This window comes from Homalodisca vitripennis, chromosome X (assembly GCF_021130785.1).
Source record: "Homalodisca vitripennis isolate AUS2020 chromosome X, UT_GWSS_2.1, whole genome shotgun sequence".
Taxonomy (NCBI): Eukaryota; Metazoa; Arthropoda; class Insecta; order Hemiptera; family Cicadellidae; genus Homalodisca; species Homalodisca vitripennis.
Window position 1 is genome coordinate 14130050 of NC_060215.1, and position 22674 is coordinate 14152723.

The 22674-nt window shown below is 31.1% G+C and overlaps 2 protein-coding genes across 3 annotated transcripts in view; one reads left to right on the plus strand and one right to left on the minus strand.

Annotated features, from left to right (window-relative positions):
• LOC124368707 (histone-lysine N-methyltransferase SETD1B) overlaps positions 1 to 12637 on the minus strand; it is an 84629-nt gene extending 71992 nt beyond the window's left edge. For both annotated transcript variants that reach the window (XR_006922988.1, XM_046826009.1), the window contains exons 1-2: positions 12371 to 12637; positions 11796 to 12139 (exon numbers count right to left, since the gene is read on the minus strand). Coding sequence is in view for 1 of the 2 variants with exons in the window: in XM_046826009.1 (XP_046681965.1) it covers positions 11796 to 12137 (342 nt within the window). In the remaining variant the exon portion in view is untranslated. The remainder of the gene's footprint in view (positions 1 to 11795; positions 12140 to 12370) is intronic.
• Positions 12638 to 12708: 71 nt separating this feature from the next.
• Positions 12709 to 21018, plus strand: LOC124368711 (cytochrome b-c1 complex subunit 6, mitochondrial). Its single transcript, XM_046826012.1, has 3 exons — positions 12709 to 12861; positions 12942 to 13028; positions 20693 to 21018. Exons 2-3 carry the CDS (start codon positions 12951 to 12953, stop codon positions 20864 to 20866), a joined length of 252 nt encoding a protein of 83 aa, XP_046681968.1. The 5' UTR covers positions 12709 to 12861; positions 12942 to 12950; the 3' UTR covers positions 20867 to 21018.
• Positions 21019 to 22674: the final 1656 nt, after the last annotated feature.

The following is a 22674-nucleotide window of genomic DNA, read 5'->3' on the forward strand; positions in this document are numbered from 1 at the left end:
TAAAATTATTACAACTTGTAGTTTTTACAACTCAAAACTACTGTTGAACTGTTTACCGAGAACCTGTTCTAATCATTGTTCCAGGCTGAATACCAGTTTTCTTCTGGCTGAATGTTTATTTCCATCAACTAGGAACCTGTTCAGATATGGTTCATTTAAAAAATATATGTATAAGGTTTGAGAGGTGCTTTTTATTGAGCTAAGTACTGTGTTATTTTTATTCTTGTTTTTACATAGTACTATCAATAATCTGTTCAGTATACATTTTGAGGCTTTTGAACTTTAATAAGAAAAAATGAAGAGAAAATAAAGCAAAAGAAGAAAAATGAAAGGAAGAGAAAAATGTTACCAAAATTTACATTAAAATGAGAAAAAAGTACTTAATAGTTTTGAATTTTTTACGTTACGGGACCAAGATAATAAATAGCCTATGGAGTTCTATAAATAAAGGTATGCAGTGAATAAACGGTCCTCATAAACCACATCCCAAGTTATAGACACAGGCAAGCCCTTTGAGAAACTACTACTTCTAACTCATTAGAAGTGACTTGATGTTCCTGTGCAAGGACTTCCAGAATGTGGGTTTGGTATGAAAGAATTTCATGGTTCCGGTAATGGACCTGTTGTATTGAATCCTTGCTGAATATTAGGTAGTAAATTTCTAGTCTTGGACTTTATTTCGTTTAATACAACCTTCTGAAAACCTGTAAAATATTCATACTAAACATGAATTCATTTCGGTATCCTTTAGTGGCAATTTCAATAATCAAACATTGTTGCAGCTCAAAATAAAAAGAGCAGTTGAAAGAGTCACTGTGTTTTATCTCTGCAGAGCTTGGAACTACTAGCAGCACTTGGACCATCTTAGACCACTCACTAGAGTTCATATACACTCAGCAGTGGTAAGTTTAACTGACTTTTAATGAAGTTTTTTATATGTTCCCAAAATGAAAGCCCCTGGAAAACTGTGTATTACTTACATGAACTCAACACTCTTTGTAAAAATTGGATATTGAAGCTTGATATTTCCATATTTGAACCCACAAGATTACAAGCCTGTACAGTGGGGAGAATTAAGAGCATAAAAACGAAGCCGTATTCTAATGACTATCACAAATTTTAGTGTTATTGTGAACATGTCAACACCAGTGAAAAGGTAAAGCCAATCCCATAGTTGGAACTAAAATGGGTGCAGCTGCAAGGGGTCTCTAGTTTAATACAAGTAGTGCTAGCAGAGAATACACTATAAACACTTAATTTATAGATGTCAAGTCAGATGGGGTACTTGCTGGACCAAATGGCTAAACATTTATAAGCATTAGTACAGGGCGTTTCAAAAAGGACTTTATAACTTTGAAAATTCATATAAAATTTATTAAACAAGGTACAGAGCTGGTTTTGGTGTTGTTTTAAAGGAAAACAGTTCAAGTTTTGACTCGCGTTGTCCGCTAGTGCCTAATCGCGCTGCACAAGTGCTAGTGACAGTTACGTTAAACATGGCTGCCTTCACTGGACCGGAGCGTGCTAGTTGTGTGTTTTGGTTTGAAGAATCGAAGTCTGCGACAACAGTTCAGCGTAATTTTCGTACCAAGTACGCTAAAGATCCTCCTGGTAGGCCTACAATTTATGAGTGGTTTAGCTGTTTTGTACAAACAGGGTGCTCAGTGAAACATAAAAAATCCTCAGGTCGTCCAAGCACATCTGACGAAGTCGTTGAGCAAGTGAGACAATGTTTTGTAAATAGCCCTACGAAATCGACCCGGCGTGCATCTCGTGAGCTGCAAGTACCACATACGACGGTTTGGCGTGTGTTAAGAAAACGTTTGCACTTGAAACCATACCGATATTCGCTTTTAGAAGCAATTAACGACACTGATAAGATTGCCCGTAGGAACTTCTGTGTGGATATGTTAAATATATTAAATTCTAGAACAACTCTTTATCGGACTAAACACAAAGAACCTGAAAAACAGATATCTGTTTCTTACAATAATTTAACTACAGAAATTACTAAAAGTTTTAAAAATCATGCCTGTATTCTCAAATTCCAAAATCAAACTAAAAAATATATTAGGAAATCCAAATAATAAAATAGATGATGATGAAAAATCTGGAATTTATCAAATTAATTGTGACAACTGTAATTTAAAATACATTAGCCAAACAAAAAGGAAGATAAAGAAGATAGTCAGAGAACATAAAGCATGTCTGTAATATCAACAAGAGGAAAGATCGGCCATGGCAAAACATGCACTTCATACTAGACACTGCTTTTCACAAGTAAAATTATTAAAAGAAATCAAAAATAAAAATTCCTCGATGCTTACGAAACAATTTTTATGCAGAACCAAAATGATTTAGTAAATAATGAGCCTGGACCTCTCCGAAATTCACTGTTACTGCCTTTAATCTAATTAATTTTTACATATACAGTAGACGTACTTCCTGGTATTTAAAATTTTATCTCTTTGTATTTTTAATGACATGTGTTTTTATTTAAGTCTAATTTGTTTGTATTATTACTGTACTTTTATTTCAGTTATGTGGGTCTGACGATGTGTTCATTAAGCACGAAAGGCCTCACACAAATAAAATTTCTTAGTTATTGGAGTGTTTGTTCCTAAATTAAGCATTTGATTCCAATGAGAAGAAGCTGGTAGAATGTGAAGACTAACTGTTTAAATATAGAATAATATGACACAAAACTTAGTGTTACACAATTTTAAATTGTTTTTCATAAACATTTTTCACAAACAAACTCATTATAAACTTTTAATAAATGTATATTTTTATAATTTTTAGTGTTTTGTATGTGAAGGAAACAGGATTTTTCCGGACATTTGCCATCGTTCAGTGAAACAAGAAAACAGTAAACACTACGTTTCGAGATCTGCAATCTGATCTCTTCTTCAGGTAAAGAACTAAACCTAATACATAATTACAAACTAAGTTAAAATAAACAAATCTTACTAAAGCGTTGTGGCACGCCTAAGTCAGGAATCACAACCTACATGTTGTTGTCAACTTCACTAACACTAAAGACATGCACTTAATACAAAACTATACAAAACACTAATCATTAAAAGTAAACTACGGAATACAGGTCACAATGCGTCTTCACTCGTCTACTGACCACCTACGACTGACCAGAGGGACTAGCCAATGGCAATCGTGACGGCTGGCTAAAACAAGATGGCGGAAATACAAGGGAAGGGGAACAGGAATGGGCCCTTTCGTTATTATTGGTTCATGCGAGATGAACTTCTTAAAACCATATTGTGACTCCGCATTGGTTTATTACAAATATCCGATCCGTTTGATACTTTTGGTTTTCTCTTTAGTTCATTTTTTAGAATTGGCAACCAAAGCGGCCTAATCTCGACTGATGGTTGACTGATTGGTTGGTCTGCCAATTTTAATGTATGTTGCCTCAATTAATTTCCTTTTGAAGAAAATGTGGTTCCCGATGTATTATGTGGGCTTCATCCCAATCATATGATGGTCTTCGGACCAACAATGGTGTGCAATTTTTGACTTTTTCTGTGAAAACCCTTTCTCGTGTTTTTTCTTTGTGTTCTTTTATCCTTACGTTTAGTGGTGGTCTTTTTGTCTCGCCTATGTATTCCCCTATTGCAGCTACATTTTATACTGTAAACACAGTTTTTGGAATCCTGTGTGCCATTTTTTGGTTTTGTTTTTACGAGACTTTGTCTAAGAGTGTTGTGTGTTTTAAACGCGGTTCTAATGTTGTACTTTCTACCTACTCTTCTAATTTTCTCCGATAATCCCGGCACATAAGGGATTGACATAAACGCAAATTTATCACAAATCTGTTTTTCTGACTCAGGAATGATTCTTCTGGTTCGTTTGCACTTATTTAATTACTAATTGAGGGTATCCATTGCTTCTGAGATCCGATTCAATTTTCTTAAATTCTTCTTTTAGTCCATCTTTATCTGAGCACAAGCTCTTTTGCTCTATCAAACAACGAGTAGGCTACTCCTTCTTTGACAGATTTTTTGATGGTTGGATTGATAATTTAAATATTTTCCTGTGTGTGTTATCTTTCGAAAAACAGTTGTCTTAAGGACATCCCTATCTCTTAATACACACACATCCAAAAAAAGGAAGCTTGTTTTGGACTTCCACTTCCATTGTGAGGCGGATGGAAGGAGGAAATACTATTAATGTGATTCAAAAAATTATTTAATTCAATGTCTCCATGAGAAAAAATAACAAAGGTATCATCCACATACCTCCACCAAATCTTCGGTTTGAACTGAGCTGAAGCCAAACCTTTTCGCTCGAATTCCTCCATAAAGATATTGGCGAAAATAGGAGACAGTGGAGAACCCATTGCCATCCCCTCATCTTGACGGTAAATTTTACCCTCTAACTCAAAATAATTGCATTGAGTGCATAGTTCTAACAGTTCCATAATTACTGGCACGGGAAGTTTAGTTCTATCCTTTAATGTTTGGTCTTCTTTGAGACGTGATTTAATAATTCCGAGAGTTTCTGGAACTGGTACATTTGTAAATAGACTTTCGACATCAAAACTTACCAGTTTGTCAGTTTCAGTCAACTTTAGGGATTTTTGACTTCTCTACGAAAATCCCCTGGAATTTTTTGATGAAAGAGTCAGTTTTTCCTACCAAATGGCGTTAAGATGTCCAAGAGGACTTTAGACAATTCCCCTGCAAGGTGAATCACGAGAACTAATGATGGGCCGAAGAGGGATGGTAGGTTTGTGGATTTTGGGAAGGCCATACATATGGGGGATTTTTGAGTGGTGAGGAGTTAATTTAGATCTAAATTTATCTGAAAAAAATTCTTTATGTTTTCTTAAGGTGTTTGCTACTTTGCGTTCAAATGAATCAGTCGGGTCTTTATTTAAAACTGTATATTTGCCAGTATTTAAAGTTTCCGCAATCTTTTCTTTATACGCTACTGAGTCAAGTACCACAGTAGCGTTGCCTTTGTCGGCAGGTAAGATTTTGACCGTGTCGTCGTCTTTCCCAAGGATCGACCTGGCCTTTTTCTCCTCTATTGTCAAATTGGGTTTTGTGGGAGGAATTTTTTCTGAGTAAAGACTGGCCTCACAACGAAACGGTCACCCTGTTCCTCAGGTAAACTGTGAAACAGCCGACTCGATTCCAGTTACGAAATCCCAGTGCCTTTACCGATTTTTGTGCCACAGAAAAGTTTAAAACCCTTGGATAAGACTGATATTTCCGCTTCATTCAGGATTTTTGAAGAGAGGTTGATTACATTTTTATTATTTGCATCCGTATTCACGTTGCCATCTTAGGCAAATCACATTTTTTTTAGGCCTCATTTTTTCCAGTTTGGAGATTTTCTTTTTCTTATCTGTTTCAGAAACTTTTATACATCTATTTTGGATGCTTTCGAGAATGTTGTTGAATTCTGTACCGATCAGTGTTTTTAATTCAGTTTTTTTTACACTCAATACTATTTTGGAGGAGGTATCTTTCACGATGATGATATGCAATTCTTTCTTTAAGTAAAGATTTAGAAGCAGAAGACAAAATTTTTACTGGCTTTCCTACTATGAAAAGGAGTTTTTAGAGTTAACCCTATAGGCATAAGGTCTTCAACCTTACATTTATGCAAGAAAGTTAAATGATTAATGTGCTTAGTTAATTTAAGATGCAAGCTCTCAAGGTCTTTGATTTGTTTACTGGTTCCGGGTCCGTACCGAGAATCAATTCTTGTTTCACTGAACGATGGCAAATGTCCGGAAAAATCCCTGTTTCCTTCACAATCCTTCCATCGTCAAAAATAACCTTTAAACAAAGAGTTTTGTATGTAATGTATTTTTATATTAAGATTTTAAAACAACAAATTTCACTTTCCTGTCTACATGTATTTCTTAAAAACAGGGGGAAACTTTTACAATTTCAAATGTTAAAATTTTAAAACAACTAATTTCAGAATCAGAATCAGAATATCTTTATTGTCATTTGTCAATATTACAATTGCTATAGACAACGTCAATATAACTAATATAATAAATAAAAATGTTATAAGGCTACTTAGTTTATTTGAATGTCATTAACTGATATAATATATTGAACTAATTCGTACAGTGTATTTGTCAATTTAAAAAAATGTAACTGTAGCATTAGTAAATACATAACAAAACAAATAGTTGAAACAATGAATTAAATTACAACTAATCAACAACTCCATTCCAGGCCTAAGGAAGGTAACAATTCGTAGCAAAAAATTCTTCAAGGGAATAAAATGCCTTACTTATAAGCCAGTTCGACAGTTTAGCTGCAAATGGTTGAAGTTCTAAGCTTCTAAACGTTTGAGGTAATTTGTTAAAACATTTAATTTGTAAATATTTATGGCTAACTAATGTTTTCCTAAGTCTAGAGGAAGGTGCAACAATATCCCGAGCTCCCCTAGTGTCATAATCATGAATTTCATCAAAGCAGATAAAGTCTTCAAAATTCTCCTTTACATATATTACATTTTGAAATATGAAAATGCCAGTAACAGTCATTACATTGTAGTCAATAAAGCATTCTTTACAATCATCTTGATAACCCAAATTAGCTAAAATTCTTACTGCCTTTCTTCGCCACAGTAAATTTACTTTCCTCTTTACACATATAATAAAAACAAGGAGAATTTTTTAAATTTAAGATGTTAGATTTTAAAACAATTAAATTTACTTTCCTCTTTACATGTATCTTGTAAACAAGGGGATATTTTTAATTTTTAGATGTTACATTTACAGTTCAGTATATTTGGATGGAGGACTATATAAAAATGTTTTTCATAACTGCTCTTTTTGGGTGATTCGCATAGTATATAAAATCCGTACAATTGTTTTATTACTGTTAACCTATCCAAGTGTAGAGTGGAAGCGATGCAAAAACCTATTCTGTTCATTCCTGGTTGACACGAAATAAACAACAAGAACGCCGTTGATTGCGGCTGTTCGGTTAAATATAATTAAAACACTAACAGTAAAAAGTCTGTTATGAAACTGTATTTGTAAACTCATGAACTTGGGCTCTAATTAGAGTCTTTTGTCGATTTGAGAATTTACAATGTAACACCAATACATAAATTCAACAAAGAACACACACAATGAAGCAGCATCAAAACATGGATGCTAATCTGAACAACACGGAATACAATGGAAACAGCTACAAGCATAAGAAATGATATTAGTGTACTATATGAAATGTTGGCTACTAACGTGATCATGACATGCAGTCGTAATTTTTATCAGAAGTTCATAATACGTAAATCTGAAGAGACACACTGTAATTTCCTGTTTATTACTATATAATAACATGTACTTAGTTATGGGTAACTAAATGAAATATGTGTTTTACAATACTTCAAAAGACTTGAAACAAACTCTTTGCCACTGGAGAAAAATTTTCAAAGAGCTCTTTTGCCACTTTAACCGTTAACCTGCCTCAGGCTCTTTGTTAGATGACATTTAACAAAATATGTATCAATTAAGAAAATATTTAGATACTGGATATATCTGCCTGAACATTTTTAATTTCCTAAAAGACTATATTAGTGGCATGTTACGCATTACAATCATCTCGTTCATTAACAAGCCAAAGGGATAGGGGATAGTGGAAGTGCGTCTGATTAGAAATATTATATGTCATTTACACACAAGCCTGATCATGACACCCTAGTTGTTGGCTGCAATCTACACGCAAGCCAATTCACGTTTGTTGAATATCATAGGGTAAAAACAATTTTATGTATACCATAAAGCACATAGTTATGTTAGATACTTTTCAATTGCGTAAAACATTTTCTAGAGCAGTCAATCTCTTGAGTTAATTGACACACTGTATAACTATGGATATCATTCTAGCCTCCTATTATCCATTTTTCCATTCACACTTAAGTTATGGTATAACTCTATGGGGGAACAGTAGTGGTGCAGTAAGAGTATTGAAATGGCAAAATATGCTTTACGTGTTAGGAAAAATGTTTCAAAAAGAGATACCTGTGTTCTAATTTTTAGAGAACTAAAAATAATGAATATTCCTAATAATATGTACATATTATACTGTCTTATAAGTGTAAAGGAACAATTTGAAAAATTTACAACTAGACAGGATATTTATGATTATCCTACTAGAACAAAGCATTTTTTATAACTCTTAACAGTTAAATTAACCACAACAAAATACAGTCATCTTTATATGAAAATTAAATTGTTTAATAAGTTACCATTAAATGCTAGATCTGTATCTTTAGTCAAATTTAAAACAGTTTTGGAAGTGCTGGGTAAAAGTTAATATATTTTATTGTGTTGATGAATTCTTAAATTGTGATACCACAACATTAATTTTTTAATTTTGTCTCTCAATGTATTTATTTATTCAGTTTTGATATTATTGAGTTTTAAAATGTTATTCATGTTAAATATGTTAATAGTTATTTATTTATTACTGTTAATTTATATAGATCTGTTGGTCGTTTGGTTATTGTTATTAATTATATAGATCTACTAGCAGACCCGACAGACGTTGTCCTGTACACACGTCTTTAATTAAAAAATTATAAACTTTGATTAATCTGTAACAATCTGGGCTGTTTTGATAAAAATGTCTATTAAAAAATTATTGCAAAACCTATAAAGCACACATAAACGTTGAATTATGCAGTTCGGTGAAGTCTATCAAATACATTTGTAAGTACGTTGATAAGGGCAGTGATAAAGCTATATTTTCTGTTCAAAATGTAAACGACAATGATGAAATAACACGTTATCAATTGGGGAGATACATAAGTAGTAATGAAACTATTTGGTGCATTATTTCGCTCCCTATAGATATGAGTAACTTATTGGATATGTAATTTTAATTAAGTAACTTCTAGATAAAAATTTATAACAACGTACACTATCTAAAATACTAAATAGGTACCTATTCTCTATAGCGCTGAAGTATAATAAGTGGCCTCCATCACAATCGAATTATTGATATTTCTGAATAGCCTATCTAAATTACTAAAATGACGATCCGAATTAGATTATAGTTATTTAAGGGCTGAAGTATAATAAGCGGCCACCATCACAATCGAATTATTGATATTTCTGATTAGCCTATCTAAACTACCGAATTTCATTATAATTATATAAATTACAGTATAGTATCGGAACTGGCCAACAGAATTTAATTTAAAACCAATTCCTACACTATTAACAATAGTTATTCACACATGTGATTTGTATGCTACTTAATTTGAACTTATGTGACGAATTTTGACTGCAGATTTAAAATGTAAATTACAACAAATTATTTTAAATCCAATTAGTTTAAAACTTAATTATCTAAACTGTTAAAAATAGTTATTCACACATAGAAACACAACCTTTTGATTTGTATGCTACTTAGGCTATTTAGGTTATGCGACCAATATACTCACTTCAATAAATTTGCAAAATGAGTTCAATAACTTCAATAAATAACTATAGTTTTTTATGCACTTCAAACATATTCAATCTGATCAATCGCTGCACACTTAATATTTACTACGAATTTCAGTTAAAAGTATATTTTACTAAAACTTCCAATTTTATATCTGGATAATCTCTATCCTCCAAAGTGAGTACAGAATATATTGAAGTGGTGTTATTTTTATATGTTTATGCTTACTCTATGCTTTCAAGACTATAATTAATTAAACATATGGCTGTGTTGTAATATTATGTATACATAGAATAATTGGTGAAACTTCATCTTTGCAATTTGCATTACACTACTGATCAAGCACTTTATAATAACGTAATATTTTCTACAGTTTAAATGTAAGCAAATTTTTCTGCCTCTTTGTTGAACTTAAGCTGAAAGTGTTAACAGCTGTTAAGTAACAGTTCACTTTGTATTACGTGTCATAGCGCAGTCTGGCGGATCCAATGTAAAATATTCCAAGATCAACAACAATTTATTTATAAATAAAAAATTAATTACATAAACAATTTAAATTGGACTGAATTGTAAATATAAACCATTCTCGGATCCACCTGAAGACACACAAAAAGTTTCATTAAAATCGGTCCACCCGTTTAGGGGAGTTCAGCCCCATACACACGCACACAAGAAATATATATAGATATATTTACTGGTAAGCTGGATTGAGTAGGTAGAATCTGAATTGTTTGTTTTAGTTTTAGTTTAGAATATTTTAGAAACTTGACGAAGTCTATTGTACACAAAGACTAATAAAGATCTTCAATCTTTCCCTAATATAAAATAGACAAAAATATGCACCTTAGCAAACACAATAAAAATTCGATTTTTTTGCTACACAACAGCATCCAAGTTGTGTCCCTAGGAAAAAATAGACGTACAACATGCAAGAATGATGATAACAAAAGATCTTATGTAAGGACCATACCGGATCAAACAAATACAATGCATGTGTGTGTATTTATATATATATATATATATATATATATATATATACACAAAGGCCTAAACCTTCAGTACATAATGTAAATAGTAGTATAGGGTATTTCTAGAAGAATCATTTATTTTGTTGTTCATTCGAGATATCTCAACAAATCCACAAAGGTATTTTTTATAATTGTCTTCACTATTGTGTCATATGTATGTTTTTTTCATATTTGTTATTTAAACAAATAATAACCGTTTTATTTTTAATTTAATTTTGATAAATTTGATACATAAATTGTTGTTTGTTTATTGTCAACCTTAGTATAGACAATAAACAAAAAACAATTCCCATAGCAAAAAAACAACTAAATTTCCTTCAAACTAAAACTGAATTCCAATTTAAAATAGTTAACTCTTTTATACATGTTTCATATTTCCAAACTTTTTGCAAGGTTAAAAAAAAGGTTTTTTGCAAGGTTGTTTTGTGGTAAAAATAGTTTCCTATCTTTACTAGTCTTCTAGTTATGTTATTTACAACTCTAACAATAATGTTGGCTAACAAGCCTATGCAGTTTTAGAACATATCCCCAAAATGGCATTGTACAATTTTTGGACATACATTTTTTGTCCTGGTCCTAAAATTGTTTGTTAAAAGCATTATAAACTCAAAATTAATGTAGCAGCAATATATTGCCACCTGGCTCTTTCTGCATACAATTTACAGCTACAATATCTTATCATCTGATCTACAAATGGTTAAATAGGATTTTAAAGTTTTTTGTAATCTCAATATCTACACACGCTAATCCATAAAATTGTAGTAAAAAAAATAAATGGTATAGTTTTCAGACAACTATTAGGGCTAATTATGTCTTATGTGATCACTTTATTTTGTTCTGAAGTAGGCCTAGGCCTAATACTTTATAGTATTACCAAATAAACATTGAATTAATATTGCTTTAACATTAGCCAAATAGCTGCATCCCATCATACTGGTTTTATTAACACATATTACTTTTGAAATACTGTTTGCTTATAGACTACTGCGGAATCAGACAGGGAACAATCCCAGAGCTATATATAACTACGCAACCACCAGATGTTGGAATAACCTACTCAATAGGTAACCTATTTCCAAGTACACGATTATGTAGCATTTCTTTGCATTGAAACTTTGGTTAGACTTATATAAAAGGGGATTAGTTCCATTTGTATAATGCATGCCGTGTACTCTACTACATTTCCCAATCAAATAGGAAACATCTATATAGCCTGCAGTAGTACATAATCTAAACACTGTTAATCTGTACGATTGCACAAACCACTAAAAAAAACCTTCTATCTCCTACATAAATAGATAATTATCATGATGTACAATACCTTAAAACGTGGAACAGGAAGATCTAAAGGTTCAAGCCTTGTCCATATTCGTGTAAGCTGCGATCTTGGATCTCGCACTTGTACTGGTGGGTAGGTCGGATCATTAGGTATTGTCCCATCATATCTATACAATTTTGTTGATCCTTTCACCAAAAAGGGATCGACTAACATTTTGTAATTCCTTGGTTTGGTATGGTGGTGATGAGATGAAGTTGATGATGAGGAGGATGAATGATGATGATGGTGGTGGTGACTACCATGGTGTCCATGGTGACTTCTGTGTTTGCTTTGGTGATGGTGATGATGATGATGGTGTTGTTGTTCCATCGTCGTCCCATTCATGACTGTAAACACAATTATTTGAATTAACACTAAATTCTTTATTAAATACAGAATAATACAAAAATAAACTATTAAACACGTATTGAAGCCCACGAAATACAACTCGCAAGGTTATGTTATAAAAACTTGTCTGCCAATATTTTTGTTGCTAACGTAATGATAACTAATTATGATTGTAATAATTGCACTCAATTTGAGTGTTTGATTCCACTATAATATGTGACGTTATATACCTATTTTCCTATAGAAGATCTAAATAAAGTTATAATCTTCATTGCTCCATTATTTGTATGTGTTTTCATGACGGGAGCCTGGAACAACTGCGTGAATCAACAACCAAAACACAATATTAGGGAAGAAGTCTTCTCGTAAACACATTTTTTTTACAAAAGTCTCTATTATTTTCAATATTTATTAAATATTTTATAGAAATACAAACACTAAAGGAAGTCTAGTTAGTTTGTTCATATCATCTGTTTTATTGTCACCTGTATTCTGTAGTATTTACACCACAGAGATTCTGAAACAAACACTTCTAATGGTTAACGCTCAGAAAAAAAAGTTGATCGTCCAATCACATTGTTCGTTACCAAAGCTGTAGTCTTTTTCTTCTTTCGACGTCTCGTCTGCTGAATCTTCGTCTGTAGGGTCACTCGTGGATTTTCTGCAGCTTTGTTAGAGAGGAGCATACAATCTTTAAATCCTTCAAGATATTAATAAAAAAGTAAGTATGAGTCCAAATTCGTAATTAAACTTCTAAATTTATAAAATATTGAACTCTATATCGATTGTGTTATCTTCTAGGTTTACACAATGTCTCTACTGCGAAAATTATTTCCATCAGTCCGAGCCCAAGAAGAAGAATTGGTTGATCCTCAAGTCGTATTAAGGGTAATAATATTTTTATTGGTTTTCAAATCAGTATTGGTTTAAGTACCTTCATTAAGAGTTTTATGTTGGCACTTTCAGTGTAATGCTTAAAGTGTAGTCGACCTATCTCTTTCAAATGGCCTCTATCAGGACATCACTTTAAATATTTCTTAGATTTTGTTTATAATCAGGTAGGTTAAATATTAAACTATTCAATATATACTCCAAAAAACTATATTAAATATAATTTATTAGTACAAATTACCTAAACTTTCCATAGTCTGCACATCCCTATTTGGTAACTAAAGTAACATAGGTTAGAATCTCCTAGGTTTTGTAGACTATAGGATGGTCTGGAAATGGTTATCAAAACTAGGTTAGGGTTTAAACTATGCTGGTATTTACCTGAGTCCTACCACTTGCCAATGAGATTTTACTCAAGTGCCAGCTATATTATTTTGCTGGAAATGTAAGTTTTCTAAAAATTGTGTATAATTTTTATTTATGAATAGAAATTAATAACTCTTTTTAAACAGGTTTATAGAGTACGCCCTATTACACACATTAAACTATATTTATTAATAGTGCATAAATCATTTTTAAGCTATGTTACATACAACTTTTTTATTGTGAATTCCCTTTCATTGAAAGCAGAAAAGATTTCAGTAGAATACTAAAAAATCAATTAATACCGTAACTTTCGTAGAGTTATAATCACAAAAAAAGTACTATCAGTTTTGTAGATGGAGCATTGCAAGTACAAATAAAAATGTACTTAGAGTAAACCGTTATTATATTGGGTGAAATTATGAAATCAAAGGGGCCTAAATTTTAAATGCTTTTCATTATTAACATTTTAACGTTCCATAGCAGTTTTATAGGTACCAGTAAGATTAAACGCCGGGGCGGCAAATCACGAATTTGACGTTACCAACGTATTCTGCTCACCCTCCTGAACAAAAAATATATATAGTACTAGGGGGTGCAAATGACAAATAACATGATTTTAGGGGGTATATTGATAAGTGGTAAAGTTTCTAATGTTTTAATGTTCAGTTTGTGTGCTGTGTCTGGATAATCTGTTTACTTGAATATTATCTGCGGCCGGGACTGATAGCAGCCTGATAGCATACCTGTTATCTGAGTTGTCCGGGGCATAGGTCAGTTCTACACAAGATATCGTGTTCAGTAGGTCGGATTGAGTGAGTGAGTTTACAATGATGAATCAACCATCCACTAGTTCAACCAACCCTAGTGAATTGTGTGTGTCGGAGTGTTTCGTAGGGCACGTAAAGAGCTTACGTTTTAACCGAAACGAAATTATCTCTTTTTTAATAGAACAGGGCATTTTTAAAAATGAGTGTATTTGTTCGTCGTGCGGTCGAGTGGTGTTTTTAAACCGGGAGACTGTGTCGTTTCGTTGTAATAGACCACTTTTTTGTTGCTGCTGTTTAGCTATATCCGCCAACACACTAATGGTAAGTGTTCTCTGTTAATATCCATCTACATATTTGAGTTTTTCATGATTTATTTAGTTTTTAAACTTTACATAATTGCCTTTGCATTACATTTCAATTTTATATTTTTGATCAGCCCCTCTAGAATTTTATATTTTACTGATAGGTACTATCTCGAGGGATGTTTTTCTTTTATTGACATCAGCGCGGGGCAGCACCGAAGGTGCTGCCGAAGCCCGCGCTGATGGCCGGAGGCACTCGTAATTAATTTTTTTCTCGAAATTAAGAAAAACATTATTAATTTTGATCAAAATTCTGCTAATTTCTGTAATTTCTCATTTACGTTTGCAAAGATGGCGGCGCAACCGATGACGTCATCACGAGGTTCAATCATTGGCCACAAAAGGTCACGTGACGCTAGACGTGGATGTAGAACATGGAGATATTACTGGAAAGTTATTTAATTTTTTATTTTCTAGAACTTCGTTATTTCTCATTTCCACCCCATCAAACCTTATACTTTTTTTTATATAGGACGATTCCAATAAGTTAAGAACGCAAAACTCGTATTTTTCCGCCCCGGCGGTTAATATGATAATTACCGTTTTATAATTTAAGTTTGTGGTACACTAATTATTTGTAAAGTTTATCCGATTACCATCTACCTGCTTGCACTTAACCACTTGTATAATTTTTGTGTAGTGGAAAATGTGACCATTTCATTTTATTTAGATCTAAACATTCACAAAATATAATAAGGACTAAACATTACAAAAAATATTAAATGCATTAGACAACTAACAGTTGGTGCAATATTTTCAACGAAACAGTGATAGCTTCTGAACATTGTCTACAAATTTATTAAAAACTGTAGACATTTTCATAACATTTATTTTAATATAATATATATATATATATATTTTTTTTTTTAAATTTAAAATGTATTTGAAAAACAAATATTTTGTTAACGTCCTCAGAATAGGTCATTGGGATCATACGAAAATTTATACCACATCTTACAATTAGGAAGTTGGGATCATATGCAAATACTGTATAATTATAAGTATCATATAAACGAACTTACTAGTTTCAACCTTCATTCTTGTTTCTCAGACTACAATTTTTCTCAAATGTTAAAAATAAATGTTAATAATTTGCCATTAAAGATAGGTTGCAATCAAATTATGACTCAAAGACTCTTTACCGAACAAGGACATGTAATTTTTAATGAAATTTTACTTAATGAAGACTGGTTAAATGTTTTTTTTCTAGTGAATCTGACAGTGTGAAGTTTTCAAAGTTTATGGAGAAGCTAGTTTATTACTATGAACTGGCATTTCCTATCAAGAAAACAAAGAAATGCAAGCCAACCCCACCTTCATGGGTGACTGATGGGGTTAGGGCAAGTGCTGTTGTTGCAAGTGAGTTTTTTTGTCAGAGCTAAATCATTCAATACAGAAAAGAGCTGGAATGAATACAAAGCTTATCTCAAATGTCATAAAAAACTAATCCTATTAGCAAAAAAAAAAAAAAAAATTGTAAATCAAATAAATAATTTTTCTAATATTCAAAAAACATCTTAGCATATTATGAACTCAGAAACAAAAACAGCTCCTAACCTTAAAAACATCCGTCTAGCTGTCAATTATCAAATTATTTCAAATCCAATGGATGTTGTAACATATTTCAATCACTACTTTGTTAATGTACCTAATATTGTCTCAAACCAACTTGAATCATTAAACTTAAGCTAAGATGACCCTATGGACTATTTGCAAAACCCATTTGTTAATAGTTCCTTGCATTTTCATCCTGTGTGTGAAAAAGAAATAATAGAAGTTGTTAACAAATTTAAATCAAACAAATCCCCAGGCTTAGACGAAATATCTCCCAGAATTTTAAAACAATATATTTATATTCTATCTAAACCTCTCTCGGCTCTGGTAAATAATTCCCTGGATGTTTCAAGGTGGCCAGAGTAACTCCAATATTAAAAAACAAAGATTCCAGTAAAATTGCAGATAATTACAGACCTATTTCTGTTTTTCAGTCTTTTCAAAACTATTAGAAACCGTTAAGTCACGCCTTCAATACTTTCTGAAATCATTCTCAATAATAAATAAAATTCTGAAAATGAAATATATACATTTGATGATTTTTAGGCTGCATTCTCCAGGAACTTGTTAACAGTGTACATATTGACTCCATGATGTGCCATGCTTAAAATTATTTTTAAAGTTTAGTATAATTGTAAGATATCTGTTTGACGAGCCTTATAACATTGTAACATGTTCTTTTGGGCTAATAAAGAATTTCATTTCATATACACGAAAAGTTAACAAGGTCCAGATCTAATATTTAAACTATTCAAAGACTAAGTTTACAAGTCCAAAGTACCCTGAATCTACAAGATTAAGCTAGCTAGCTCAGCATTTTCAGAAATTTGCTGTTGATTGTTTTAGATATCAATATTTTTGGCAACAGTGGGAACCATCTTCATGAATATAATAGTGATTTCCAAGAAACCTGAAAATATATGTGTTAGGTATTTTTTTTAATTTTTAAATCTTATAACTGTGTCTTGTTGAAGTATTTGATTACAAAGTTGTTCAGTATTTTTGGGAACACATGTATATAAAGTGATATGTAATGTAGACCTATTGTATAGTATCATTTTTTGTGCTATAATTATCAAATGTATAATGACATCAAATTGGTCTATATCATGTAGCGTACTTATTAACATACATTAACCATTCAAGGAAATGGAATCTAAAAATATACAAAAAAAAGAAAAGTCTTCTTTTAATTTAAAATGCAAAATCAAATTAAATAATATAGTTATTTTTTTATGTAATAGGTTACTTTTAGCATCAGTTTATCTTAAAAAAACTATGGCCTACAAACATAATTCAATCTGAAGCCTTCTTTGTTTTGTAAATACCAATGTTTGAACCTCATTAAAATGGATTGCTTTCTATAAGTACCTTCAATAGAGATCATTAACAAATTGCTTAGAATGGTTATGCTTAACCTTTTACGAATGTCTGACATTTGAAAATAAAATCTAACTATAACATAACCTCAGATTTCCAGTACTAGTTAACAGATGCCAAGACAAGACGTTTAGAAGTGTACAACTTTAATTTTTTTCAATGTGTGCATCAGCACCGCTGTCATAGCAATAAGCATGGCCTTTCATTGGATAAAAAACTACAGATAACCTAGTTTGAACATGACCGCAAACTAAGTAGTTGAGCAAAAATTATGGGAGTTTAATTAAATTGAAACGTGTTTATTTTTCCGTCTAGATATAAATCAAATAGTTTAAACATTCAATTTGAGTTTTTATGTCGGTAACAACAAAAAATGGTACCTGTTTTGGCCCTTTCAACCAAACTACAATTTTCAACATTCACAACCAGGAAAACTTGTAATCTTATCAAGACCATATTTTTATACAATATATGTACAAGAGTACTAACTTAGAGCATGTAATGTTACAATTTTTTAATCATATGTATACAATTTGTTGTTAAACCAGATGCTTGTAAACCATTGTAATATTTATTCTGAACCAGGTTTGATTAAACACTTGGCATTGGTCACGTTATTAAGTGTATAGCCATTATTTTTGTTTTAAACACAATTTTAAACTAGTTTTACCACCACTTTAACTTAATAAAACAGATTTTGTTACTGTTACTGCGGCTGTCGCCTAATCTATGAAACACGCGAGCTGTCAGACTAACGAGGATGGTGTTGCAACAATCATGCACGGTCCACTAGCACCTTGGTGCGAGGAATCTGTAATAAATTAAATATTGTTTTAACATAGTAGACCATTTCCCATCAGTTTTATTCATGAGCTTTGGGCCTCCAATGGCAGGTTTAACAATTAATAATTTAACCAAAATTTTAATCAAAATTGCAGTTTAGTAGTAGTGCCAAAACCAGTTATTATTAAATTTGTAAATATTTGCTTTATTCGTTTAGATGCAGAAATAAACAAGTTAAAGTTAAATGTAACTCCTATAATTTTAGCTCTACTACTTAGTTTGTGGTCAACGTTCAAACTCTGGTATATACTATTTGATCCGAGAGTAGATAGGGGTTTTCCAACCAGGCAGTTCGTTTACCGGAGGTGCAGTACAGTGTCTAATATTTTATATACATGAAATTACATGTGATGATCTTATAGTATCATTGAAAAACTATTTTAACGCTGTAAATTTGTTTTCAAAATGCTATATATTTTTCACAGTTAGTTCTTTCTCGTTTTCGTAACAATTTTGTGAAATCTTTTCTGAACAGCATCACATTTTCTTGGCTTGTTTCTCTAAATAAATCTGATCTGTTATTATTGTAAACTATAAAAAGATCAGTAAGATGTGTTGTTCGTACAATAATTTATGAAGATGGAATGAAAACTTCTCTAATCTATCTTCAATTTCATAATAATCTATATGATTGACTTAAGCAAAGCTTTTGACAATGTGTCCCATAGTATATTTTTTAGAAATCTAGAATATTATGGCATTAAGAATGTGGAGTTGAATTTTTTAGAAAGTTACCTAACCAATAGAAACCAGGTTGATAAAGTCAATAACTCTCAATCTGAGTATTTAAATGTCATAGCCGGCGTCTTTCGTCTACGTGAAATCTTTGGACTACTTAGTATTTATTATGTATAATTTCATAACTTTATCTTAAGTAGAAAATATTTTATGGCAACTTGGTTAAAAAATTTACTTTACAAATATTTAAGAAATAAAAATATCAAAACGTTGGTTAAAAATTAAAGCTAATCCATAAAACATTGTTTCAGAATAAGATTTTTCCACTTTTTTATAAATTACTACATACCTATTAAATAAAAAATGGATAAATTCAGTTCAATTATAAGAAAACGGCATAAGATTAATAGTCTTTAATGTAGGCACACTGCTAAATGACATATTAATAACGTTTCTTCCAAAATTTTATCAAATATAAGTTATGAAGAAATCTATTTAGTTATAGATACAAAAAGTGTCATTTATTTACAGAGGCCCATTTCTATTGTTAAAACATGAAACTCTTTTCTTGTAAAATGTAAAATTTTAATCAGGATCCTTACTCAAGGAATAGTTTATAATCACTAGTAATTAAAATATTTGTTTCCCAGTGTTTGGCATTGAACATTCTTATTTTTATTTGGAAAATGTAGAAAGTCAAAAAACAATTTTTTTAACCCTTTGCATACCACTGTCCGATACATTAAACCATACTAGACTAGTGTAGTCTATACAATATGCCCATTATCTTCTAAACTGTCAGAGTAATACCTTAAAACTTTGCATATGATGTAAAATAGTCTAATATATTTTTCCATTATATGTATGAAAATCAAGTACATAATGTATTATAATTCATTTGAAAACTGTTACATGAAATTAAATTTCAATGCCTCTTATTTTATTATTGTTAGAAAGCATATTTAATTACCTACAATGAAAAACAACAAAGTTGAAGAATTACTTGACTTAAGGTAATTTATATGAAACACTTGTTTTTGATTAAAATTATTCCTCAGCGGTTTTAGTTCATGTATAAAAATGGAGGCATCATATCAGTTATCACAATTTATAAATTTTTTAATACCATTGGATAGAGTAATTATGATTGTCACTCACCAAATTAAACAAGTCGTTATTGATTTAATTATTTACATAAAAGTGAACAAGCTATATCATCATAATTATTATCTTTGTCATGATTATCATGGTTTTCATTTATGGTAGAATTGTAACGTGTATTTATGGAACTTCAGTTGATCTTTTTAAATCATCCTTAGACAGGAGTTTAATAGTTTTCACAAAATAACCTCTTTACATAACCTAGAATCCATTTTGGACTTCACTCCTCTCTGAATGATATATTAGTCCCTTGGGAACATGTGCATGGAAAATAAACATTAAAATTGGGGTATATTTACAAATTATATGCATTTTGACCAAGGCGTGCATGTAAGATTTTCATAACAATCTCCACGGGTTGTGCCCCCAATGTAGGCATGTGATAGTTATTACTTATAAAAGTAATGAAGATAGCTGTGAAACATAGTGCAAAGTTGATAGATTTGATCTGACATTGTTTAAAAAATATTGTATACACCCTGCATAATATCATATACTGTAACAGAAATGTCAAGACACATTTGTACTTATCATTTTTTTTCTTTTGCAGGAAAAATGCAGTGGTACCAAGCACTGTGTAGAATTGAGAAACAAGTTAGAAGAGTGTAACAATCGAGTCAACAGTCGATCTCAGACCGCAGAAACCTGTGTCGAGGAACTGTTCGACTATCTACATGCCTTGGACCACTGTGTCACTGAACAGCTGTTTTCACAATTAAAATGAAATAGTCACTCTTCTCATAATTGTATAGCTATTGCTTAGGAATAATATGATTTGTCAGAATTTTTTCTTTGTTATACATCTCTTGATAATTGTCTTTCTTGTGAATCATTTTTAGGATCGATCAATTATTATTGAGTAAATCGTTAAGTTTCTATGCTGCATTTTTCTGTTTTTACCTTAATTTGAAGACCGATAGGTGGTTTGAATACGGAGAAACTTGTAATCCACACAAACAAGAGAATGGACACCTAGCTCAAAAGATCGTCAAGATATATACATATTTCTTTCATTTTCTATAAATTAGTATAATAGAACATATTTACTGTTGAATGCATTTTCAAAATTCACCATTACTTTATTTGATCTAACTAAATACCAACTTAATCTTTTTATATATACATAGACATACTGTCATGTCTTAGAATATTATCTCCTTGTATTTTTAATGACGTATGTTTTTATTTAGTACAAAATTGTTTATGTTATTATTGTAACTACTTTTATTCAGTTATGTGGGTCTGATGATGTGCTCATTGAGTACGAAAGGCCTGACAGAAATAAAAACCTATATTATTGGAGTGTTTGTTTTATATTATTAAATATTGAATGCATGTTAAAATTATAATTCAATGTTGTTTTGTTCAAGTAGAATTGTGGTTTTTCTCTAACTCGGAGTTCTACACAAGTACAGACTGTCCTATTGGAAAAAGAAGAATTAGAAATGTATTACCATTGTGAACCAATTGAGATATTCACTGCTATTAACAATTTAATTTATACTGCGGCAGAAAATCATTACATATTTTCACAAATAATGTAGATTTACGTTTTCTATTGCATCCCTCTGAAGCCTGTGCCCTTCTGATATGTAACAACTTGTACGTGGAATCTCACTTTGCATTATTTATATTTTACACAATGTATTAATACACATCAAATACTGTTAGTGTGAACTATTTATATTGTTATATTATCTAACTTTAATACAATATTTTTCATGTTGTACAATACAATTTTTTAAATGTTTAAATTTTCTACCAAACAGAATGTGTATTTTTAAAATAAAGAAATTAATAACAGTTTTATTTTACTTAAACATTATAGTATTAGTACATTTGAACCTGTTTATTTATATGCCGTCAGAATTTACAATTGCATTTACTTATACAACCTAAATATGCTTTACTGCTCTACAATGTGTGTTATGAAAATAACACATTTTGTATATAAAAATGAAGAATTAAAAAACATTAATTTTGAAAGAAACTATTTCCAAATTTTTAATTCTAATGTAATGTACAAATGAAATATATCATTATGGTTTCTAACCCATAAAGAAAAGTGCAAACATAAATATTGTGCAAAATATAGTAAATTTACTTAACACGTTCAACAATGGTTACAGGAGCATGGTGTAGTGTGTGTGCTAAAATTAGACAAACGCCGCTAGATTGTCAAGTCAAAGTGTAAAATCATTTGGCAGTTGATTTACATGAAACACTGAAAAGACATGTGCGAAGCCACATTCTTGTCATTTACAGCCATCAGCAAACTAAAAATCTAATAATTGCTTACTAATTATAATTTTAAATGTTAAACAATTGAATGTCTAAATATTAAAGAGTCCAATGTCTCTCTATGATGTTTTAGGATAGGTAAGTTAACAATTTTTTAACTTCCAAAATATGTTACACATTTCCAACTTATTGATACATTCAATAGGCTATGTTCACTGTGACAAAAGGTTCCTATTATTTATCCAATAAGTAGCAAAATTCAAATCCACGATTTTCATTCAGTTGGTGCTA

Excerpts from the sequence above, each read along its gene's own strand:
- LOC124368711 (XM_046826012.1), top strand. The coding sequence starts at position 12,951 with ATGTCTCTACTGCGAAAATTATTTCCATCAGTCCGAGCCCAAGAAGAA. Across the intron at positions 13,029-20,692 it reads ATCCTCAAGTCGTATTAAGG|GAAAAATGCAGTGGTACCAA; the intron begins GTAATAATATTT and ends TTTCTTTTGCAG.